The sequence below is a fragment of the Kogia breviceps genome, chromosome 15, assembly GCF_026419965.1.
Source record: "Kogia breviceps isolate mKogBre1 chromosome 15, mKogBre1 haplotype 1, whole genome shotgun sequence".
Lineage (NCBI taxonomy): Eukaryota > Metazoa > Chordata > Mammalia > Artiodactyla > Physeteridae > Kogia > Kogia breviceps.
The window spans coordinates 79,085,576-79,107,014 of NC_081324.1; the positions used below are offsets into that span (position 1 = coordinate 79,085,576).

A 21,439-nucleotide genomic window follows, 5' to 3' on the forward strand; every position below is an offset into this window, starting at 1 on the left:
TACAAAGGTTCCGCATCTTATGGAGGCCTTGGTCATGTCAGTTTCTTGGATGGATGCCTTAGCCTAGGGGTTATGAACTTGGACTCTGCATTCAGACAGACCTGGGTGTAAATTCTACTGCCGCTTCTAGACAGACAACCTTGAGCAAGTGTCCATCCCTCCTATTCTCACCCTCCCGTCCTTACTATGAAATGAAAAGAACTGGAGTAACTTCTATCGCCAGGTTATGGAAGGATCCAATGAGAGAATATAAGCAGAACACTTAGCCTGGTGTTTGACATGTGGTCAATGCTCTATGAATGTTATCTGACATTATTAACAGTAGTATACTTGTACATTGATTCTAGAACATGCATCGGCAAACAACGGCCCACTGTCTGTTTTCGTACAGGCTACAAGCTAAGACGGTATGTACAGATGAACATCCACAATCGATTTGATGAGAGAGAACACAACTTTGAACCCCAACTAAGTGAAATGTTATCCCTCCCCCACCCAAAGAATCCCATTCTTCTCATTAGTAGGCCTGCACTACCAAAAAAAAGGTACTAGGTTATGGGAATTCCCTGGCAGTCCACTGGTTAGGACTCGGCGCTTTCACCGCAGTGGCCTGGGTTCAATCCCTGGTTGGGGAACTAAGATCCTGCAAGCCTCGTGGCGCGCCACCCCCCCAAAAAAAGTGCTCAGTTATTATTATATTTTGAATTTTGTCAACAAAAAACATGTGGAAATTTGTTTTCTCTCTTGTTATATAAGTACTTATATGATATCCTCGTTTTTACCTGTTGACTCAGAAAGGCTAGAATATTTACCATCTGGCCTCTACAGAAAAAGTCTCATTCCTGTTCTACAACAATCCACTACTACTGCTGCCTTCCTGTTCTCTGTAGTCATTCTTGACATCAGAACTCACTTCTTTCCTTCCCCACCGTAACTATAGGTTGGCCAGTCAAGTGTCTCAAAGAGTTAATTTACATCTCAGGGACCCACAAAATAAGAGATTCCCATCTTTGTATCTTGGGTTCTTTGACAAGATGAAAAGTTATTTTCCTACATTTATTCTTCACACTAGCATTTTTATTTGAAAATGACCTAAGAATGTATTGACTAGCCTCTGCTAACCAGTGGGTGTACCTGTTGTTCCCCAGTGGCACAAGATCCTTGGGGAAACTTACAGAGTGTTCTGATATCACTTAGAGATGGAACATAAGGAATTCCCTGGTGGTCCAGTGGTTAGGACCCTGCGCTTTCACTGCCAAGGGTGCAGGTTCAATCCCTGGCCAGGGAACTAAGATCCTGCAAGCCGTGTGGCGCAGCCAAATTAAAAAAAAAAAAAAGGAGATGGAACATAGAGGTGAATATAACAACCCCACTGTCTCCCCACCTCCCTAGTGGCCGCTGATTCTGTCCAGAAGGCCAAAACCCAGAGGTCCTCAGCCTCTTAGAAGCATACATCTCTGCTTCAGATGAGCTTGGCGAGACTCAGGTTAATCGACCTTTGGGCAAAGGTCATCCCATCTTCTGACGGGGCCAGCAGTCTTTCTTCAGTATGCCCAACACCCCCTTTCCCTAGGACCTTATGTTGTGACAGGGCACAGTGACACCATCACCATCACAGAACGAGTACAAACCAGATGGGCCCAGTTAGTCGGGGGACATGGGGCTTTCCTGAGACTCCCTTTCCTGGAAGCTGGGAGTGGCAGCCATGTCCCTAGCTAAACAGGAGCACTCCCATCCTCCAAACCCCAACTGAATCCAAAGGGGCTCTTGGAGGTTGATACGAACCAGCTTCCTCATTGCCCATGTGCCAACCAACTCAAATGCTCCCTCAACACTTGCTGGGCCTGAGAAAAACAGACCCAGGGAGAGTCTGGCATTGTGTACCACTCAGCTCCCCAGCGGCTAAGAGATCGTCTCTTGAAAGAAGCACAAATTCTACCGGAATATGTTAAGGTCTGTGCTACCCACTCCACCCACTCCAGGCTTTCTGCAGGCAAACACACAGTGGTTCTAACCTCATATCCACCTGACTTGGAGGCAGGAGCGGATAGGTAGGTAAGTCAGTGAAATAAACAGCTGTGGCAATCCTGAACTGCTCTGGACTAAGGGATTTCTATACCCTCAGGAGCAGCGGTCCCAATCTCAAAGGCAAGACTCTTCAACTGCATCATTAAATTAACAAGGAACAGTGCAGAGGTCTTACTCCTGAGATGAATCACAAAATCACATTGCAGTGCCCATTCCAGACAGGTTGTATCACCCCAGGCCTATAGAAAACCTCACTCCCTAGAAGGCAGAGGCACCAAATGCCCACTGATAGATAAGCAGAGATCCAGGTGGTAAGGAGGGAGAAAGCTCCCGGCCCTCATACAGCCAACTTCATATTTCTGCAGCATCTCTGTCCATTCACACATTCAAGGTCACTTATATTTCTTTGTATATCTTGGATATTAACCCCTTATCAGATATATCATATGCAACTGTCTTCACCCATTCAGTAGTTGGCCTTTTTGTTCTGTTGACAGTTTCTTTCACTGTGCCAAAAGCTTTTTAGTTTGACGTAGTCTCATTTGTTTATTTTTGCTCGTTTCCCTTGCCTAAGAAGACATATCCAAAAAAAAAAAAAGTACTAAGGCCGACATCAAAGAGCATATTGCCTATGTTTTCTTCTAGAAGTTTTATGGTTTCAGGTCTTACATTTAAGTCTTTAATGCATACACCTCCATATCAAAAAATAAATAAAAAAGATTAAAAAATGGGCAGAAAAACTGAATAGACATCTTTCCAAAAAAGACATACAGACGGCCCACAGACACATGAAAAGATGTTCACCATCGCTAATCATCAGGGAAATGCAAATCAAAACCAGAGTGAGATATCACCTCACACCTGTCAGAATGGCTATTACTAAAAAGACAACGAATGACAAGTGTTGGAGAGGGTGTGGAGAAAAGGGAACCCTTGTGCACTGTTGGTGTTGGAATGTAAACTGGTGCAGCCACTATGGAAAACAGTATGGCGAGTCCTCAAAAAAGTAAAAATAGAAATATCACACAATCCAGCAATTCCACTCCTGGGTATTTATCCAAAGAAAACGAAAACACTAATTAGAAAAGATATGAGACTTCCCTGGTGGTCCCAGTGGTTAAGACCCCATGCTTCCACTGCAGGGGTCATGGGTTCCATCCCCGGTCAGGGAACTAAGATCCCACATGCCATGTGGCACGGCCAAAAAAAACCAAAGAAAAGATATGTGCACCCTTATGCTCATTGCAGCATTATTTACAATAGCCAAGATATGGAAGCAACTTAAGTGTCCATCAACAGATGAATGCATAAAGAAGATGTGGTACATATATACAGTGGAATACTATTCAGCCATAAAAAAGAATGAAATCTTGCCATGTGTGACAACATGGAGGACCTAGAGGATATGATGCTAAGTGAAATAAGTCAGGTGGAGAAAGTTGTAAGTGTATGGTTTCACTTATATGTGGGATCTAAAAAATGAAACAAATGAAAAAACATAAAAGAGAAACAGGGTCATAGATACAGAGAACAAACAGGTGATTGCCAGAGGGGAGGAAGGTGAGGGAGACTTAAGAGGTATAAACTTTCAGTTACAAAATAAATGAGTCATGGGTATGAAATGTCCAGTGCGGGGAATATAGTCAATAATTATACAATATCTCTGTATGGAGCCAGGTCATAACTAGAGTTACTGTGGTGATCATTTTGAAAAGCACAGAAATATCAAATCACTGTGTTGTGTAACAGGAACTAACAATGCTGTAGGTCCATTTTACTTCAAAAACAAACAAAGAGACTCAGAAAAAGAGATCAGATTTGTGGTTATCAGAGGTGAAGAGTAGGAGGAGGGGAAATTGGATGAAGGTAGAAACTTCCAGTTCTAAGATAAATAAGTACTAGGGATGTAATGTACAACAGGATAAATATAATTAACACTGCTGTATGTCATACATAAAAGTTAAGAGAGTAAATCTTGAGAGCTCTCATCACAGGAAAAAATTGTTTTCTGTTTAATTTTGTATCTGTATGAGGCAATGGATGTTCACTAAACTTATTGTGGTCATCATTTCATGGTGTATGTAAGTCAAGTCATTACGCTGTACACCTTGAACTTATACAGTGCCGTATGTCAATCATACCTCAAGAAAGCTGGAAGAAAAAAAAAATTTTTTTAATAAGACAAGAAAACAAAGTCACGTACAGATAACAACTTGCCACATCTCAGATTTTATTTCCCCCTTAGCTTCCAAGGCCAGGTTAGAATATTTCCAAACTCTTTTCTTTAAGAGACTAAGTTATCAACCATGTCAGTAGAAAGACGGGACAAGCAAGATCCAGGCACACAAGTCTTGTTCGAAAAGCCCAGGTGTACTGACTGATGGGAACTTGAGGTGCATTTTTCCCACAAGAATCCCGTCACCTCCTTCACCAGGTGATGGAGGTAACATGGACCAAGTGCATAGACACCGTGTGCCCAACTCTCTGCTGAAGTCTGTGCGTGTTTATCTCATGAATGTGTGCAGGGAATCTGTGCCTAGCTCCCACCATTACCCCTGAATTCACAGATGACAAAACTAAGGCTGGAGGAGTTCTAGCAACTTCCCCAAGGTCACAGAGACAACAGGCAGCAGGACCTGCGTTTGAACCCGGGCGGCTGGGCCTCAGAGCGCATGCCCTCAACCACTCAGCAACATTACCACCCTCCCAGAAGTAGTGGTTGGGTCAAGCCTAATCCATTTTCCGAAATCTTCCATGCAGAAATGAGGGCTGAATTCCAATCTGAGATGCCAAGGCCTCCCCTTCTGCCACTGTCTGAGGAGCAAGAAGGGGCTCCCTGGTGCCCAGAAGGGTCTGGTGTTGGCCTGGGGTCTCTCGTGGAATGGGAACGAGGCCTGACGTTCCAGAGGGCCCTGCTGTATGTGAAACCGGAGGACACCTGTGCTATGGACTGAACGTTCATATCCCCCAAAATGCATATGCTGAAGCCTGTCCCCAGTGTGACGGCATCTGGAGGTGGGGCCTTCGGGAGGGGATTAGGTCATGAGAGCAGAGCCCTCATGAATGGGATGGTGCCCTTATAAGGAGAGACCCCACAGAGCTTGCTTCCTCCATCTCTGTTCTCCACCAAGGAGAGAAGACACACATCTGCCAACAGAAAGCAGGCCCTCACCAGACACTGCATCTGCCGGCACCTTGATCTTGGACTTCCCCACCTCCAGAACTGTGAGAAATAAGTGTCTGTTGTTAAACCACCCAGCCCATGCTATTTTTGTTATAGCAGCCCAAACTGACTAAGACAGCCTGTGTCCTATTTTCATGAACAAGCCCTACTCCAGTCAGGGACCCCCTATGTTTCCAAAAGAAGAAGTTTCCTTAACACAAATCATACCACGGTAACTCAGGGAGCTCAAAACACCATTTGAGTTTAGTGATTTTTTTTTAATGTAAATTCACTTTCATCATAAGAAGACTTTGCATTCATCTCCCTACAGGGCAATAATGAAACTAATCCATCCTCCAATCAACTTAGCCAATGATTAATAAGGTCAGTGTCAGATAAAATCATCATAAACCGGAGAGAATGATAATTTTAAAAAAGAAGTCCCAAAAGTTGTAATGCCACCTTACTCCTCTGAGGTCAAAAGCAAAGACACTTATTGACAAGACTGACATGAAGGAATTATTATTATTTTTGGCCGCACCGTGCAGCACGCGGGATCTTAGTTCCCTGACCAAGGATCGAACCGTGCCCCATGTGTTGAGAGCACAGTCTTAACCCCCACTGGACCTCCAGGGAAGTCCCGGAGGAATTTTTTTTTTTTTTTTTTTTTTTTTTTGTGGGGAAAGGGGGTTCTTTATTGAAAAAACCTCTGCCACCACTGACGATCAGAACTGGATGCCAGAAATTCCATCGCTGCCCTGCCCCCTTTAAGGAGTGCAGTAATGGTGGAGAGTGGTAGGAAGGTAAGGATGCAGTGAGGAAGGAGGCAGGGTCCTGCTGAGGAAGGGAGGTTTGAGAAGGAAGTAGAGGAGGAGGCTCAAATCTTTCAGAAGCAGCAGCAGCCCAGCCCTGGGGCCTCCTAAGGCTTTGCCATCTCAGAGGAGCACAGTTGCCCGGCTCTCCTGAGCCCTGTTGCAGCCACCACAGGTGCCGATGCAGTCCTCCTTATCCAGGAATTTGTTCTGCTTCCTTCTGCCTCTGCCGTAAGCAAAGGTCTCGCAGAGCCTGGACTTCGCATTGTAGAAGTACCTGATGAACAGGGCCCTGCGGGGACCTAGGTAGGGAGGCTCCGGGCAGAAGGCAGGGCGCAGGGCCTGGGCCTGGTTGCTGTTTTCACCCCCTGGGTTGCTGGCCACCAGGGTGCCCAGGAAGACTAGAAGGGCTGCAGAGAGGCAGAGCTGGCTCATCTTCGTGGCCCTGCAGGAGGGCTTCTCCCGAGGGAATTATTAATTACCGTTTGACAGCTGGAGTGAGGGAGGCCTGTTGGCACCTGCCCATGGGCTCACAGTGAGAACCAATCAGAGCTGGGCCAAATTGGGTGACATTTTTTGATACACCCACATTCATTCCTGGCCATTCAGCAATTCATCCACGGCATCTCCAGACCCAAAAACACTGCATTTGCAAATTCCATAAGCCTTAAGAGTTGGTGGAAAACGTACAAACCATCCAAAAATCTAGACGTGTCCTTGAAGCCTCTCTTTCCTTCATCCTCCACTTCTAATTCACCAGCAAATCTTGCTGGTGTACCTCCAAAATATTTTCTGAACCTGTACATTTTCACCAAGGTCAGTGCTGCTACCCTGACTCTGGCCACTAATATCTTATACCTCCGATTGGCTTCCTTGTGTGGCTTTTTGTTTGTTTGTTTGTTTTTAGTTTAAGTTATTTTAAAATTAATTTTTATTGGAGTATAGTTGCTTTTGGTTTCCTTGTTTCTTATTTTACCAGTCTTTCTTGAGACCTCACGCATCCATTCTCTACGTGTAATTCAAATGGTACCACATCCTTGCTTGCTTACAGCTCCAGGAGTTCCTCCTGCACCCAGAATCAAATCCCAATTTTTGACCAGGTGTATTAGTGTCCTGGGGCTGCCTTAACAAAGTAAATCAAGCCAGATGGCTTAGAACAACAGAAATTGATTCTACCACTGTTCTGGGGGCCAGGAGTATGAAATCAGGCGCTAGGAGGGCTGTACTCCTCCGAAGCCTCTCGGAGAGAACCCCTCCTTGTCTCTTCCCTGGCTGCTGGTTAGGGCCATCCATTTTTGGCATTCCTTTGCTTGCAGCTACATTACTCCGATCTCTGCTTCTGCCACAGTACGACATTCCCCCTGTGTCTCCGTCTTTGCATGCATTTTCCTCTTCTTACGAGGATACCGGTCAATTTTTATTAGTGCCCCCACCCTAATGACCTCATCTTAAGTCGATTATATCTGCAAAGACCCTATTTCCAAATAAGGTCACGTTCACAGGTATCGAGGGTTAGGATATCAACATATCTGTCTGGGGGACACAATTCAACCCATAACACCAGTCCTACCCGGCCCCACATGGTCTGGCCCTTCCTTCCATGTCTCACACGTCCTGCCCTCTCACACCCAGGGTTCCCACCACACCAGCCTCCTCCTCATCCACACATGCACCATGTTCAATCCATCTTGCACTAGTTCAATTTCTGCCTGGATCCCTCTCTCTTATCTTCATGTGACTGGCCCCTACGTATCATTCAGCTTCAATGTCACTCCTTCCAAAAGCTCCTCTCTGACCCACCAATGTAAAGTGTTTCAGAAAATCGAATCGCATCACCCCATCTCAGTTCTCTGCACAGCACCTGTCACTCTGATACTGCCTGATGCATTTGTTTACCTGCTTATTGTCTGTCTTCTCCTACTAGGATGTCAGCTCCACACGGGTAGAGACTTTCTCTGACCTGTCCATTCCTGTGGCCTAGTGCCTAGAATAGTGCCTGGCATTGGGCTCTCAATAAATACATATTGACTAAAGGAATGAGTAAATAATTAATAGATGAGAAAATCAGGGAGCAATAGTGATCACATGGGTATTTCTACTCAATGACACACCCTGGGTATAGAATGTGGACATCCCTCTAAACCAGTGACCAACAAATTTTTCTGTAGGGGCCAGAGAGTAAATATTTTAGGCCCTGCAGGACATACAATCAGTGTCACAGCCACTCCGCTCTCAGGTTGTAGCACTAAAGGCAGTCAGAGATAACATGTGAATGAATGAGTGTTGCTGTGTTCAAATAAAACCTTATTTATGGACACCGAAATGTGAATTTCATATAATTTTCACATGTCACAAATATCATTCTTCTTTTCATTTTTTCAACTGTTAAAAATGTAAAAAAAAATTTGTCACTTGCAGGCCATACAAAAATAGCAACAGGCTAGAAATGGTCCACAGGTTATGATTTGCCAACCTTGCTCTAAATTCATGCATATATATTGACAGACATGATAGACTGATTTAGGAAAGACAGTAGTAACAGTACCTCATACCAAGCCCTGCATTTAGCACTAGAGCATAAGAGCATATACCTGATAAGGTATGCAATGCATTGTCCCCAATTAACAAATAAGAAAAACCAAAGCTACTGAAAAACAGAGGTATTAAGCTACTTACTTACTCAAGGTGACCTAGCCTTAGGATTGGAACTCAGTCAATCTGACTTGATTATGTTATATTCTGACTTTGTTGCATAATAAAATGAGATTGATAGCGAGGATGATATTAACAAGCTAACTAACATGCCAGGAGCCATTTACAGCACTTTATATAGATAAGCTGGGATCTATTCCTCACAGCAATTCTATGAGGCAAGAATCCCCTTTATCTCCACCATACAGATGAAATAACAAGTATGAGAGGTCATTTGGCTTGCAGGTAGCAGAGCCCAGAATGAAACCCAGGCCATTGACTCCAAAGGCCTCCTCGGGTCCCAGGCTCTGAGCGCCACGTCAGCCAGTCTCAATCCCCACCCACCACTTACTGGCCACTTGCAGCCACACCTGGAACCACCGAGTCTCGTTCAGGACCTCCCAGCAGGTGTAGTTCCCTTCATCCTGCAGGCTCAGAGCCTCGATGTGCAGGGAGCTGCCATTCACCAGAGAGAAGCGTGGCTGGGCTGGCGGGAGGCTGGAATTGGAGGACAGGAGGAAGACAGGCTCCGAGTCATTGCGGTACCAGGTCATGAGGCCCCTCGGTCCTAAGATGTTGCCACAGCGCAGTGTGATATTCTCGTGAACTTCTCCAATGACGACAGCCTCCAGTCCTGAGTGAGGAAAGGTCAGGCTGTTACCACCTTTCTTGATCTCCCTTTTTGCACAGTCCCTCTGCATTAAGATTTTTTAAAAATCAGGCATGTGTTTTTGAGATGCAATAACACTCAGAGCCCCACCCTGTCGGGATAATTGGCCAGTACCTGACAGTAATGAACTTGTGGTGGATGACAATTGCAAACAGCCCTAATAACCCCCTCCCCCCACTATCCATGCCCTTCATAATGTTACTCTGTGGTGCCCTCCCACTCTGACTCTGGCAGGGCCATGTGACTTGCGCTGGTCAATGGGGTGTTAGCAAATGTGGTTCAAGCAGAGGCTTAAAAAGCACTGGTGTAATTGGGTTTGCTCAGTCTCACCTTCTGCCACCACCCTGAGAAGGACATGCCTAGCTTATGTGCCAGGGGAAGGATGAAAACTATACGGTGCAGTCCCCAGTTGTCTCAATCCTCCTGGCTGTGGCCATTCTAGATCAGTCTTCAGCCACTCAGTGGACGCCCAGACACGTGAGTGAGCCCAGGCAAGATCAGCAGAGCCAACTGACCAACCATGCCAGACCCTTGAGCAATAAGCACTTATTGCCATTTTGTCATTGTTTGTTATGCAGCATTGCTGTGGTAATAAATAACTGATACAGGACCCCAGTGGTTTTATTTGCCTAGCAATCCAGAAGAGGGGAAGGAAGAGGGCTTTGGCTTTGTTCCCTCTTTCCTGCTGCTCTCTCTGTTTCTCTCCATCTCGAGTCCAGTGCAAGACCTCTCGGCAGCTCCAGGCAAGAACAAGCTCACGGTGGGAACTTTGGGGCATGCTCTGTGCCAGGCACTGGGGAGCTAATGGTGGGCAAAACAGAGACCACCAGGATCTCACAGTCTAGTGGAGAAAACAGACAATAAACTGGCAATTACAATGCAGTGTGATAAATAACACAACAGCAGCTCAGAGAAGGGGCTCCTAAGTCCAGCTGTGGTTTTTGTCAGGGAAGCTCCCTCCAGGAAGCCATACTGAGATCTGATGGACAGGAAAGAATTAGCCAGGTGAAGGTGAAGCTGGGGTTCCCAGGCAGAAGGAAAAGCCCAGATCAGCAGCAGCACTGTTAGAAATGCAGATTATCAGGTCCCACCCAGAACAGCTAAATCAGAAACAAACCAGGGGTTGGGGTGGAAGGTAGAACTTTGTATTTAACAAGCCGTCCAGGTAATTCTGATGCTTATTCAAGACTGACAAATGCTAGGACTTCCCTGGTGGTTCAGCAGTTAAGACTCCTGCTCCCAGTGCGGGGAGCCTGGGTTTGATCCCCGATCAGGGAACTAGATCCTACATTCCACAACTAAAAGATCCCGCGTGCTGCAACTAAGCCCTGGCACAGCTGAATAAATAAATAAACGTTTTTTGAAAATTAAAAAAAAAAAAAAAGACTGACATGCTAAGCCAATTGATTTGGCATAAGACTGCCACCAGGTAAACAGAAGCGAATGCAGCCAGTTTTGCTGAGAAGTGTCACAATTTTCCAGCCCCCTGCACAATCAATGCCCAAATACAAAGAGGCCACAGGCACAGGAATAATGGGCAGAAACTGTTAGAGGTCTCTTACTCATGCTGTCACATTCAATAGATGAGAAAAGTGTGATTCAAAGAAGGGAAGTGGGCTGGCCCAAAGTCCTACAATGAGAAGGGAGCAGCATGCGACTAGAGTCTAGATTTCAACATTCAGTTATTTTCCCACCACATCAGAAGTTCTCAAAGTATGTGAATATACTGGGGTTTTGTGAAAGATGATATTTCATTACAAAATAAACTGCCTTCAACAGTGGTATTGGGACAATCAGATTTCCACATGCAAAAGAATGAAGTTGGATCCCTTACCTCACATCATATACAAAAATTAACTCAAAATCAGGAGTCCCCTGGCGGTCCAGTGGTTAGGACTCAGCGCTTTCACTGCCATGGCCCAGGTTCAATCCCTGGTCAGGGAACTAAGATCCTACAAGCTGAGCGGCAAGGTCACACACAAAAAAATTAACTCAAAATAGACCATAGATCTATATGTAAGAGCTAAAACTATAAAATGCTTAGAAAAAAAAACCAAAAGAATAAATCTTTGTGATTTGGGGTTAAGTGATGTTTTCTTAGATATGATACCAAAAGTAAAGTGACAAAAGAAAAACAGATCAACTGGACTTCATCAAAATTAAAACTTTTGTGCTGCAAAGGACACCATCAAGAAAGTGAAAAGACCTTTCTGGCAGTGACGATCTACCCATGGCAACATGCCTCTCGCAAAGGATCTCCTTCATCCCTCTCTGGAAGAGGAGAAGAAATACAAGAAGCACCTGGTGCAGAGCCCCAGTTCCTATTTCATGGATGTGAAACGTCCAGGATGCTATAAAATCACCACCATCTTTAGCCATGCACAAACAGTAGTTTTGTGTGTTGGCTGCTCCACTGTCCTCTGCCAGCCTACAGGAGGAAAAGCAAGGCTTACTGAAGGATGCTCCTTTAGATGGAAGCAGTATTAAAAGCGCCCTGAGGGAGGAGGTATAAGGATATATGTATATGTATAGCTGATTCACTTTGTTATAAAGCAGAAACTAACACACCATTGTAAAGCAATTATACTCCAATAAAGATGTTAAAAATTAATTAATGAATTTCTTTTTTTTTTTTAAGTGCCCTGAATCAAGATTCATGGGAAACCATCCCGATAAACACAGTTTGGATACAAAAAAAAAAAAAAAAAAAAGTGAAAAGACAACCCACAGACTGGGAGAAAATATTTGCAAATCACCTCTGAAGCGGGATTTGTATCCAGAATATATAAAGAACTCTCACAACTCAACAATAAGAAGACAAATAATACATTTTAAAAATGGACAAAGGATTTGAATAGACATTTCTCTAAAAGATAGACAAAAGGCCAATAAGCACATGAAAAGATGCTCATCATTAGTCACTAGGGAAAGGCAAATCAAAACCATAGTAAGATACCTAACACTTCACACCCACTAGAATGGCTAAAATCAAAGACAATAACAAGTGTTGCCAAGATGTGGAAAAACTGGAACCATTATACATTGTGAATAGGATTTTTAAATGGTGCAGCTACACTGGTAAAGAGTTTGGCATTTCCTCACAAGGTTAAAATTATCATATGACTCAGCAGTTCCACTCCTAGGTGTATATCCAAGAGAAATGAAAACATATCTACACAAAAACTTGTACATGCAGGGTCACAGTTATTCATAACAGCCAAAAGGTGGAAACAACCCAAATGCCCATCAACTGATGAATGGATAAATAAAATGTGGCATATCCATACAACGGGCATATTATTAGGCTATAAAAAGGCCGAATGCTACAGCATGGATGAATCTTGAAAACACTACGCTAAGTGAAAGAAGGCAGTCATAAAAGACAACATATTGTGTGATTCCACTTATATGAAATGTCCAAATAGGCAAATCTATGGAGATAGAAAGTAGATTAGCTATGGTCTAGGGCTGGGGAAGTGGCTTGTCTGGGGATGGGGGCGGGTAGTGACCAGTGAGTGACTGTTAATACTTAAGTAGTGGGCTTCTCTTTGTGGTGATGAATTAGTGTTCTGGAATTAGTGGTAATGGTTGCATAATCTTGTGAATATACTAAACACCACTGAATTGTACAGTTTAAAAGGGTGAAGTGTATGCTATGTAAATTATATCTCAATTAGGTTGTTATAAAAAAATTAGCTGCTACCTGCCTTTGGAATGCCTTCCCTTTTATAAAAGAAAGAGTAACAGTTATCTGTATTTGGCCTTTTGTCTGGTTAGAAGGGACTCCCTCTGAAAGATCGGTCAGCCTGGAGCCACAGGACGTTCTGACTCTTTCCCCATTTTGGCCACACACCATTCCCCAAAGCCAAGGCAAGATGAAAAAAAAAAAAATTCTAAGCCACTTGCTGGAAGGCAGAAAATGTCACCTAATGCTAGAGATTCTGAAACAGCAAGAAACGCTTCTGAACAATCACTTTAAAAAGCAAGTGAGGGGCTTCCCTGGTGGCGCAGTGGTTGAGAATCCGCCTGCCGATGCAGGAGACACGGGTTCGTGCCCTGGTCCGGGAAGATCCCACGTGCCGCGGAGCAACTAAGCCCGTGAGCCATGGCCGCTAGGCCTGCGTGTCCGGAGCCTGTGCTCTGCAACGGGAGAGGCCACAACAGTGAGAGGCCCGCATACCGCAAAAAAAAAATAAATAAATAAATAAAAAATAAAAATAAAAAGCAAGTGAGAACTATTTTTAAACAATTAGGCCTGGGACCCCAAGTTCTCAGTCGCAATCCCCACTGAGGAGAGAAGTACAGGAGAATTACAGATGCAACGTGTGTTCACGAGATCTGCAGACCTGCCCCTTCCCCGGCTCCTCGACAAAGGAATTAAAAAGACTTGGAAAAGCCCTGGCGAAACTTTAGTCTTGGAACTTGAGCTAACTTCTCCTCCAAGGAGTAGAATGACATAAGCACAAAATACACCATTTTAAGGCATTTCGCTTCTCCTGGCTTTGCTCACTCCATTCTTTTTAACCACTTTAAGTGACCTTAGAGATCCTTCAGTCCTAAGGGCTGGGTTAAAGGTGAGGGCAGGCTGAGTCAGGGCTCAGTGGAGAAGAATTACAGTCATGTCTGACATGGACAAGGAATGAGTGGTCCCTGAGGGTGCATCAGTTCCATGTTTGATCATCCTAAACCCCCTCATTTTTTTTTTTTTTTTTTTCGTGGTACGCGGGCCTCTCACTGTTGTGGCCTCTCCTGCCGCGGAGCACAGGCTCCGGTCGCGCAGGCTCAGCGGCCATGGCTCACGGGCCCAGCCGCTCTGCGGCACGTGGGATCTTCCCGGACCGGGGCAGGAACCCGTGTCCCCTGCATCGGCAGGCGGACTCTCAACCACTGCGCCACCAGGGAAGCCCCCCTCATTTTACAGTTGAGAAAATTGAGGTTCAGAAAGATTAAGTGATTTACTTAAGGTCCCACACAAGCCATTGTGAGAGCTGGGACTGCCATTCAGGTCTTCAGTGCTCCAGGTCACAGGAATTTACTCTGGTCTCCCAACCAGAAGGGAGAGACAATAAGATGCAGTAACAGTTTGTGTTACTAGAAGTCGTCCACCAGGTGTCCAGAGGGTCCCCGAAGGTCCCCCAACCTTAAATTCAGAATGTGGACCAAAGGAAGGAGCAATAGAAACAACCATTTCCCAGTGCTGCCTTCCTATTATCATTTACAGAGCTGACAGTGTACCCAAACATTTATTTTTTTTCCTACCAACCTTTCCCCAAGAATGACCCCAGGTTTACAACCTGAGGTGACAGTGGGGGCATGAACACCGTCCAGAGTTAAGTGACAGGAGAAAGACAATATTTTCCCCCCAGACAATGTCCGACTTGAAAAACAAAGAACAAAAATACAAAGGTATAGTACAGGGATCTCTACTCAATGATCTGTGGTGACCTAAATGGGAAGGAAATCTAAAAAAGAGTGGATAAGTGTATACGTATAGCTGATTCACTTTGCTGCACAGCAGAAACTAACATAACATTGTAAAGCAACTATACTCCAATAAAAATTAATTTAAAAAATAATAAAAGTTTAAAAAATAAAATAAATAAAAAACCAAAAATACATCAAGCAAGGCAAGCCCCCTGGCACTGTACACAAAGGTGAACTTGGCCTGGGCATCAAAATAACTGGGCATGGCAGCGGAGGAAGCGTCCCTGCGAGGTGAGCTGCAGCCAGTTCATTCCAGTACAAAGATTTCAGCTCAGCATTCTGATGTCCCGAGGCCCTTGATATTCACAGTGCAGTAAACACTGCACACAGCTGGAGAAAAGGGAATACACAATCACCTTTAACTTTCAGGGTCGGCCAGTTGGAGACCATGTGTCCGCTTCTCCTCCTCACAGCACAGTGACCACTAAGTACATGTCTGGAGGGGCCAGCAGGTCATGTCCATGGCTGCAGTGGGCCAGGGGTAAGTACTGCAGCAGGGAGAGGGGGAACCAATTTGAAGTCACCTGCCCTAGATGAAAATGGGTAACCACTGCTCAGTTCCACATGGGAAAGCAGGCCCTGTGCTGCCAGATCCTCAGAGTTTTCCACCTAAACGAAAAATCTAGCTCATGAGAAATTTTACCATTTTAAAATAATTGCTAAAAACAAAGCAAAATAAAAACATGGGAGAGCCTCACAATTAGGAAGTTTTGGCACTTGCTGCTAGGAAGCTCGGGGTAGGGAGGGCAATTCCTCTAGGAACCTACAAGAGATCAGCTGGGTGTGCTGGACTGGGTAACCCTGAAAATAGGACTCTGCAAGTATTCTGGCAAACTGCATCTCCTTTCCCTCAACCCGAGTCCTCTCACATGCACTCGCTGGTGAATTAAATTCAAAAGTAATTTTTCAATCTTTTTAAAAATTCTATATGTTTTTGTAAGCAACGCTCTATTCTTTATTGTTACAAGGCAGAGCAGAGATGAACCATTGAAAACCTTTCGCCAATCATGTCAAGTGTAAGAGGCGAGATGTCAAGCGTAGGGGAAGTTTTCTGTAAGTCTGAAATTATTTCAAAGTAAAAGTTTTGTTTTGTTATTTAAGTGAAGGAGAAAAGCACAACTTTGCGACAGTCCACACAGGTCGGCTTGCAGGAGTGTGTAGGGAAATCCACAGGTAACAGGTGCAAGTTCAACCTTGGGCAGATAGATGGAGGAAAGGAAAATAAAGGAGCCTCGAGTCTGAGAACCATCGCAGCACGCAAAACCAGAACGCGAATTTACATCCGACGCTTAAAAAAAAATAAACATTTTACGTCTCTTCAATGTTCCCATCTTCAAAACTCCCATCTTCGATTTCCCCAATTTTCCCATCACCTCTCCGCAGGCCCCTCGAGCCTCGCCCACTCCAAGGGTGGGGATGTCTTGCCTTCTATCAAGCATCCGGGAAAATTCCTTCCTGCAAAAAGCCGAGCTGCGAGCAGGATACTCAAGATCCTCCCGGGGCGACTTCGGGGCCGCGGCACAACTGGATCCGGCGGAGTCGTAGGGATTTCGGTCCCCGGCTCTCCCTCCCCACCGTTGACTGCCAAAACTCAACTTTTCCCTCCAGATCGCAGCCCCTTACCTGCGGCGACCCAGCGGGACAGTAGCGCCCCGAGGCAGACGAGGACCCGGGGCTCGGACGCCCAGACGCCTGCGGCCATCTCGCCCCAGATGCGGGCAGGGGCCCCTCGGGAAACGCAGGCTCCGGCTTGGCTGGGTGTGCGCCCCCAAGGACTCCGGCCCCTGGGGTGGTACTGAGTGTTCCTCCCAGGTCCTCGGAACGACAGAGTAGCTCCACTTTCAGCAACCCCCGAAAGGGATGCTTGGAATGAGCCCGATGTCAGGGGCTGGGAACTGCGCTGGGCTCCGAGCGCGATTCTCTCTCCCGAGCGCCCGGCCCGGGGTGGGAGGGCGCACCCCGCCCCCTGCGCCCGCCACCCACTCCCGCTGGCGGAAAACAACAGGAGCTGGGCTCCCTCCCGCCCATCCAGGCGGGAGCCCAACTTCCTCTACCTTGGCCGGGGAGGAGGGCTTTATGCAAAGGGCGCACGCCGGGGCGCGCCGAGCCGGGTCCGGCCAGGCCTGGGGAGGAGCACAGACGCTGGTCCCTCCCCGAGCCCACTCAGCCGGGCTGGGTCGGGCAAAGGCCTGCGGCTGCCTCAGGACGGCACCGTCGCCCCGGCCCGCCGGCTGCTACCTCCCGGGCGCTCCGGATGCGGCACCCGGAGGAGCGTCGCGAGCCGGAGGGGTCGGCTGCCAAGGGGCAGAATTCAGGGTCCCCTCGGCTTGGCTGTTCTAGGGATTCTTAGTTGTTTTCGTGTGCCCCGGACGGACGCCGGGGCCGCCATCGCTGCCTTTCTCTACCCTTTGCAGAAGGAAGACAAGTCTAGAGCAGGAGAAAGACGATCCCTTAGACCTTCCAGCCAAGAGCAGCCACGAGACTCTGGTCCTCCGGTTAACTGGCTGAGACCACACAGTAAGAGGCAGGGCAGCGGAACTGGGTTCTGGGAGCTTTTTTGTTTTTCCTTTTTAGTTTCCCCACCCCGAGCCAGTCTGGTTCCCAGAGAACTACATTCCCAGCCTAAAAGCCCCCTCTTCCTGCCACACCCCCATCCCAGCCTTCTGTCCTAGGGAAAACACGGTTATGATATACTCAGGAAAAGCTGATCCTTGAAACAGCCCTACCAGAAACTTCCTCTTGAAAAAAACAAAACTGCAACTAATACAGTGAAATATTAACTGTAGACTCTAGGAAGTGGATATGTGAGTGTTCCCCTTCTTTGGATTTTTCTATGTTTGAAAATTTCCCTCTCATCTCATCATAAAATGTTTGGGGGGGGGGCTTCCGTGGTGGCACAATGGTTGAGAATCCTCTTGCCGATGCAGGGGACACGGGTTCGTTCGTGCCCCGATCCGGGAAGATCCCACATGCCACGGAGCGGAGCCTGTGCTCTGCAATGGGAGAGGTCACAACAGTGAGAGGCCCCATACCACAAAAAAAAAAAAAAAAAAAAAAATGTTGGGGAAAAACAAACAATGCTATTAAGAAAATCATTCGTTCTGTTGCCCAAAGGCCCCTTACTGAAATAAGTTTTCCATGAGGAAATCCTCTTGAAACCACTAAAAATGTATGTTTCACCCATGAACTGAGCCATGATGTTGCAGTTCCTTTTTTTCCTCTTCTGCTCAATTATTTTACCCCTTCGGTCAGCTCCCGAAAGTTTTCCTCCTTCCTCTCCCCCTTTTGTTTCTGTTTTTCATCTTTTACTTGGTGATGGAAAGTAAAGTATGTCCAGGACGCACTGTCCTGTCTTCCCCGAGCCTGGCACCTCGGTTACCACCCAGTATATATTTGTTAAGTAGACAAATGAAAGTTGATTGGTTTTGATATTGAAGCTGCTCAAGCTTTCCTGACAAACACCTCACATCCTCACCTGAAGTTAACAAGATATAAGTAAAATTAATAAGTGGCAAGTTTTCAGCTGAGGGTCTGGAATTTTCTGTGACCCTAGTGGTGCATCACAGGGGGACTTGCTCAGAGCACACCCTCCTGGTATATTTGCTGAATCAAATGGACAGTCTCTTGACCAGTTCTCCACTCCTGGAAGGATCAACCTCCCACAGGATATTTTACAACAGTGATTAGAGCACCTCACATGTGCATTGCTGGGGCCTTTTTCTAAAGCAGTTTTAGAAACGTAATCTCACTGGGCCCTCCCTCCAACCCTTGGACCTAAAGAATCATTCAATCCCATTTTACAAGTGAGAAACGTACAGCTAGGAAGTTAAGCTCCAGGTCGCAAAGCCGGTTGGTGGTAAAGCCAGGTCTGGAACCCATGTCTGTCTGACTCCAATTCCTGCCAAACCAAGTTCCAATCTTGTCACTTACACAAAGGCTGCCATGGTCTTGTCTACTTGAAAGAAAAATGTGGCATGTAAAAGTTGTGAGTTAAGTTGTATTTCGAGAACTTACTGAGGACCACAGCCCCAGAGACAGTCTCTCAGGTAGCTCTGAGGAACCACTTGAAGAGGTAAGGTACAATCCAGGATGTATATGATCTTTTTCGCTGGGAAAAACATGTAGTCAAGCATCAAAAGATTACTGACAACTACAAAGAACAGACATCTTAAGTTAATGATTTTAGCATTTTTCTATGTATGGAAAGATGCAAGAATTTGGGGTCATTTGAAATTTTTCCTTAGATATGCATCTTCACCATTTAGGGGCCTGTATATCCAAAGCACAGAATGTTTCCTGTTTTTCTCCATCCTGAATTCCCTAGAGGTTGCACTGTCATGGGCCACTGCAGTGGCTAGCGGCTTGATCCTTGTAGAGCTGGAATGGCAGGCAATATATTTTTCTTTACAGCCTGGATGTTTTGGATGTCACCAGACCAGCAGACATGGGCATTTCCCTGAGCAGGGCTCAAAGGAAGCCTCCAGACTACTCAGTGTGGGACAGAGCTGGCCCAGGAAGCACCCACTCTCTCTGGTCTGGGGAAGGCTGTTGCTGACTCTGAGACAGGACTTGTTAGGAAATGGTCTGCCCTAACTCCAGTTGTGTTTCAGGCCGCTCTGGACAGTGGAAAATGCCCTTCCGAGAACAGTGACATTAGGGATGAGTTGGGGGTTCACTGTGGTGTCTCGAGCAAGGCAGGGGTCTTTTAAAGCCCTAGTTTCACCTATCTGCACCTTATAGTCAATGTTTACCTCATGGGATGGCCGTGAAGATAAAGTAAGGGACTCAAAAGTCTATAAAGCATCGCTTTAGAGTCTGTCATTTGAGATGCACCCCGACAGAACCTGACAGGACTCCTAAATCCTGCAATCAGATATTAAACATGAGGCTCGGGCTTCCCTGGTGGTGCAGTGGTTGAGAGCCCACCTGCCGATGCAGGGGACATGGGTTCGTGCCCTGGTCCGGGAAGATCCCACGTGCCGCGGAGCGGCTGGGCCCGTGAGCCATGGCCGCTGAGCCTGTGCGTCTGGAGCCTGTGCTCCGCAGCGGGAGAGGCCACAACAGTGAGAGGCCCACGTACCGCAAAAAAACAAAAAACAAAAACCCATGAGGTTCAAACACCTCTCACCTCAGGCTGCTACACATGGCTGTTTTCGTTTTGTTTCATTTTCACCCCCCAAGAATTGAAAAAACTTACTCTATGTTAGGTGCTTTGTGTGCATTCATTCATTACCCTTCCCAATTGACATATGGCTCAGAGCAGCCAATTTACATCTCAAGTAAATGGGGGAGTCTGGATTTGAACCCAGGTCTGAGGGGGTGTCATCTTTTTTTTTTTTCTTTTGGCCACGCCTGTGCTGCATGCAGGATCTTAGTTCCCCGACCAGGGATCGAACCCATGCCCCCTGCATTGGGAGCACAGAGTCTTAACCACTGGACCGCCAGGGAAGTCCCATGAGGCAGTGTCATCTTGATCAGTTGGCGGGAGGAATGGGGTGGGGCTCCTGCCTGACTCCAGAGCCAGCACTCCTGCAGCCTGGGTCTTTGAAGCCATCCAGCCACCTATTATTTCCGCCCCACTACTCCTCTTGCCAAGTCCCCTCCCTAGAGGTAATGCTGAAAGGTTTCTTAGCAACAACGTGCCTCTCCGTTCAGCCTCTCCTGGGGGCTCAGAAAGGGCGGGCCAGTTGGGAACAGCTCAGATAGCAGCCTGGCCCCTCAGGTCCAGCTCTGGACCCCTCACTTCAAGAATTACTGAGAGGTCTGTCTAGTGGGATGCCTACCATGTGCTATAAAACTATAGAACTAGAACTGTGGAGGGGGAATAAAAAGGGAGATTGCGATCAACATATACACACTACTATATATAAAAGATAATGGAAACCTGCTGTCTAGCACAGGGAATTCTATTCAGTGCTCTGTAATGGCCTATATGGGAAAAGAGTCTAGAAGAGAGTGGATATATGTATATGTATGTATACCTGATTCACTTTGCTGTACAGGCAGAAACTAACACAACCTTGTAAATCAATTATACTCCAATAAAAAATTAATTTAAAAAAAAAGCATTACTAGGAGGTGGATGACAAAATCCTACTCATGCCTTCTTGGATGGGTCAGGGACCCACAGGTTGGTGCCTCAGAAACCAGGGACAACAAAATCAACCTGGCTTCCTCTCTGGAGAAGAAAGCCTGCTAACCCTTCCCCAGACACCACCTTCTCTCACCTCTCCTCTGCCTTCTGCCCGGAAGAAAAGAATTGAGTTGCAGGTGCTGTAGCAAGAAAGTTCCAAATCAGGCGAAGTTCCAAAAAGAAGCTGGCTGGGGGACTTGCCTGGTGGTCCAGTGGTTAGGACTCTACGCTTCCACTGATGGGGCCCTGCATTCCATGCCCAGTCGGGGAACTAAGATCCCGCGAGGTGCGGCCAAAAACAAAGCTGGCAGGATGAGAGAGGAAAACGAAAAATAGAGAGTTGCAAAATGAATCCATTTTTGACGGAAGCCCAGGGTCTCCTCTCTGGACTCAAGACCAAGAGCTTGAAGTTCAGTGTCTCCAAGTGACAAAGAACCACAGGACTTGGAAGCAGATCC

The 21,439-nt window shown here is 46.4% G+C and overlaps 2 protein-coding genes across 2 annotated transcripts in view; one reads left to right on the plus strand and one right to left on the minus strand.

Moving 5' to 3' along the window:
- Nucleotides 1–17,346, minus strand: part of VSIG10 (V-set and immunoglobulin domain containing 10) — a 37,909-nt gene extending 20,563 nt beyond the window's left edge. The window contains exons 1-2 of the mRNA XM_059041080.2: nucleotides 16,472–17,346; nucleotides 9,047–9,328 (exon numbers count right to left, since the gene is read on the minus strand). Coding sequence (XP_058897063.1) covers nucleotides 9,047–9,328; nucleotides 16,472–16,550 — 361 coding nt within the window. The 5' untranslated portion in view covers nucleotides 16,551–17,346. The remainder of the gene's footprint in view (nucleotides 1–9,046; nucleotides 9,329–16,471) is intronic.
- Nucleotides 11,603–11,851, plus strand: LOC131742821 (small ribosomal subunit protein eS27-like). Its single transcript, XM_059041102.2, has one exon. The coding sequence runs from the start codon at nucleotides 11,603–11,605 to the stop codon at nucleotides 11,849–11,851; it is 249 nt and encodes an 82-aa protein (XP_058897085.1).
- Nucleotides 17,347–21,439: the final 4,093 nt, after the last annotated feature.

Bases quoted from the DNA above. Each gene is read 5' to 3' on its own strand.
- LOC131742821 (XM_059041102.2), top strand. From the start codon at position 11,603: ATGCCTCTCGCAAAGGATCTCCTTCATCCCTCTCTGGAAGAGGAGAAG.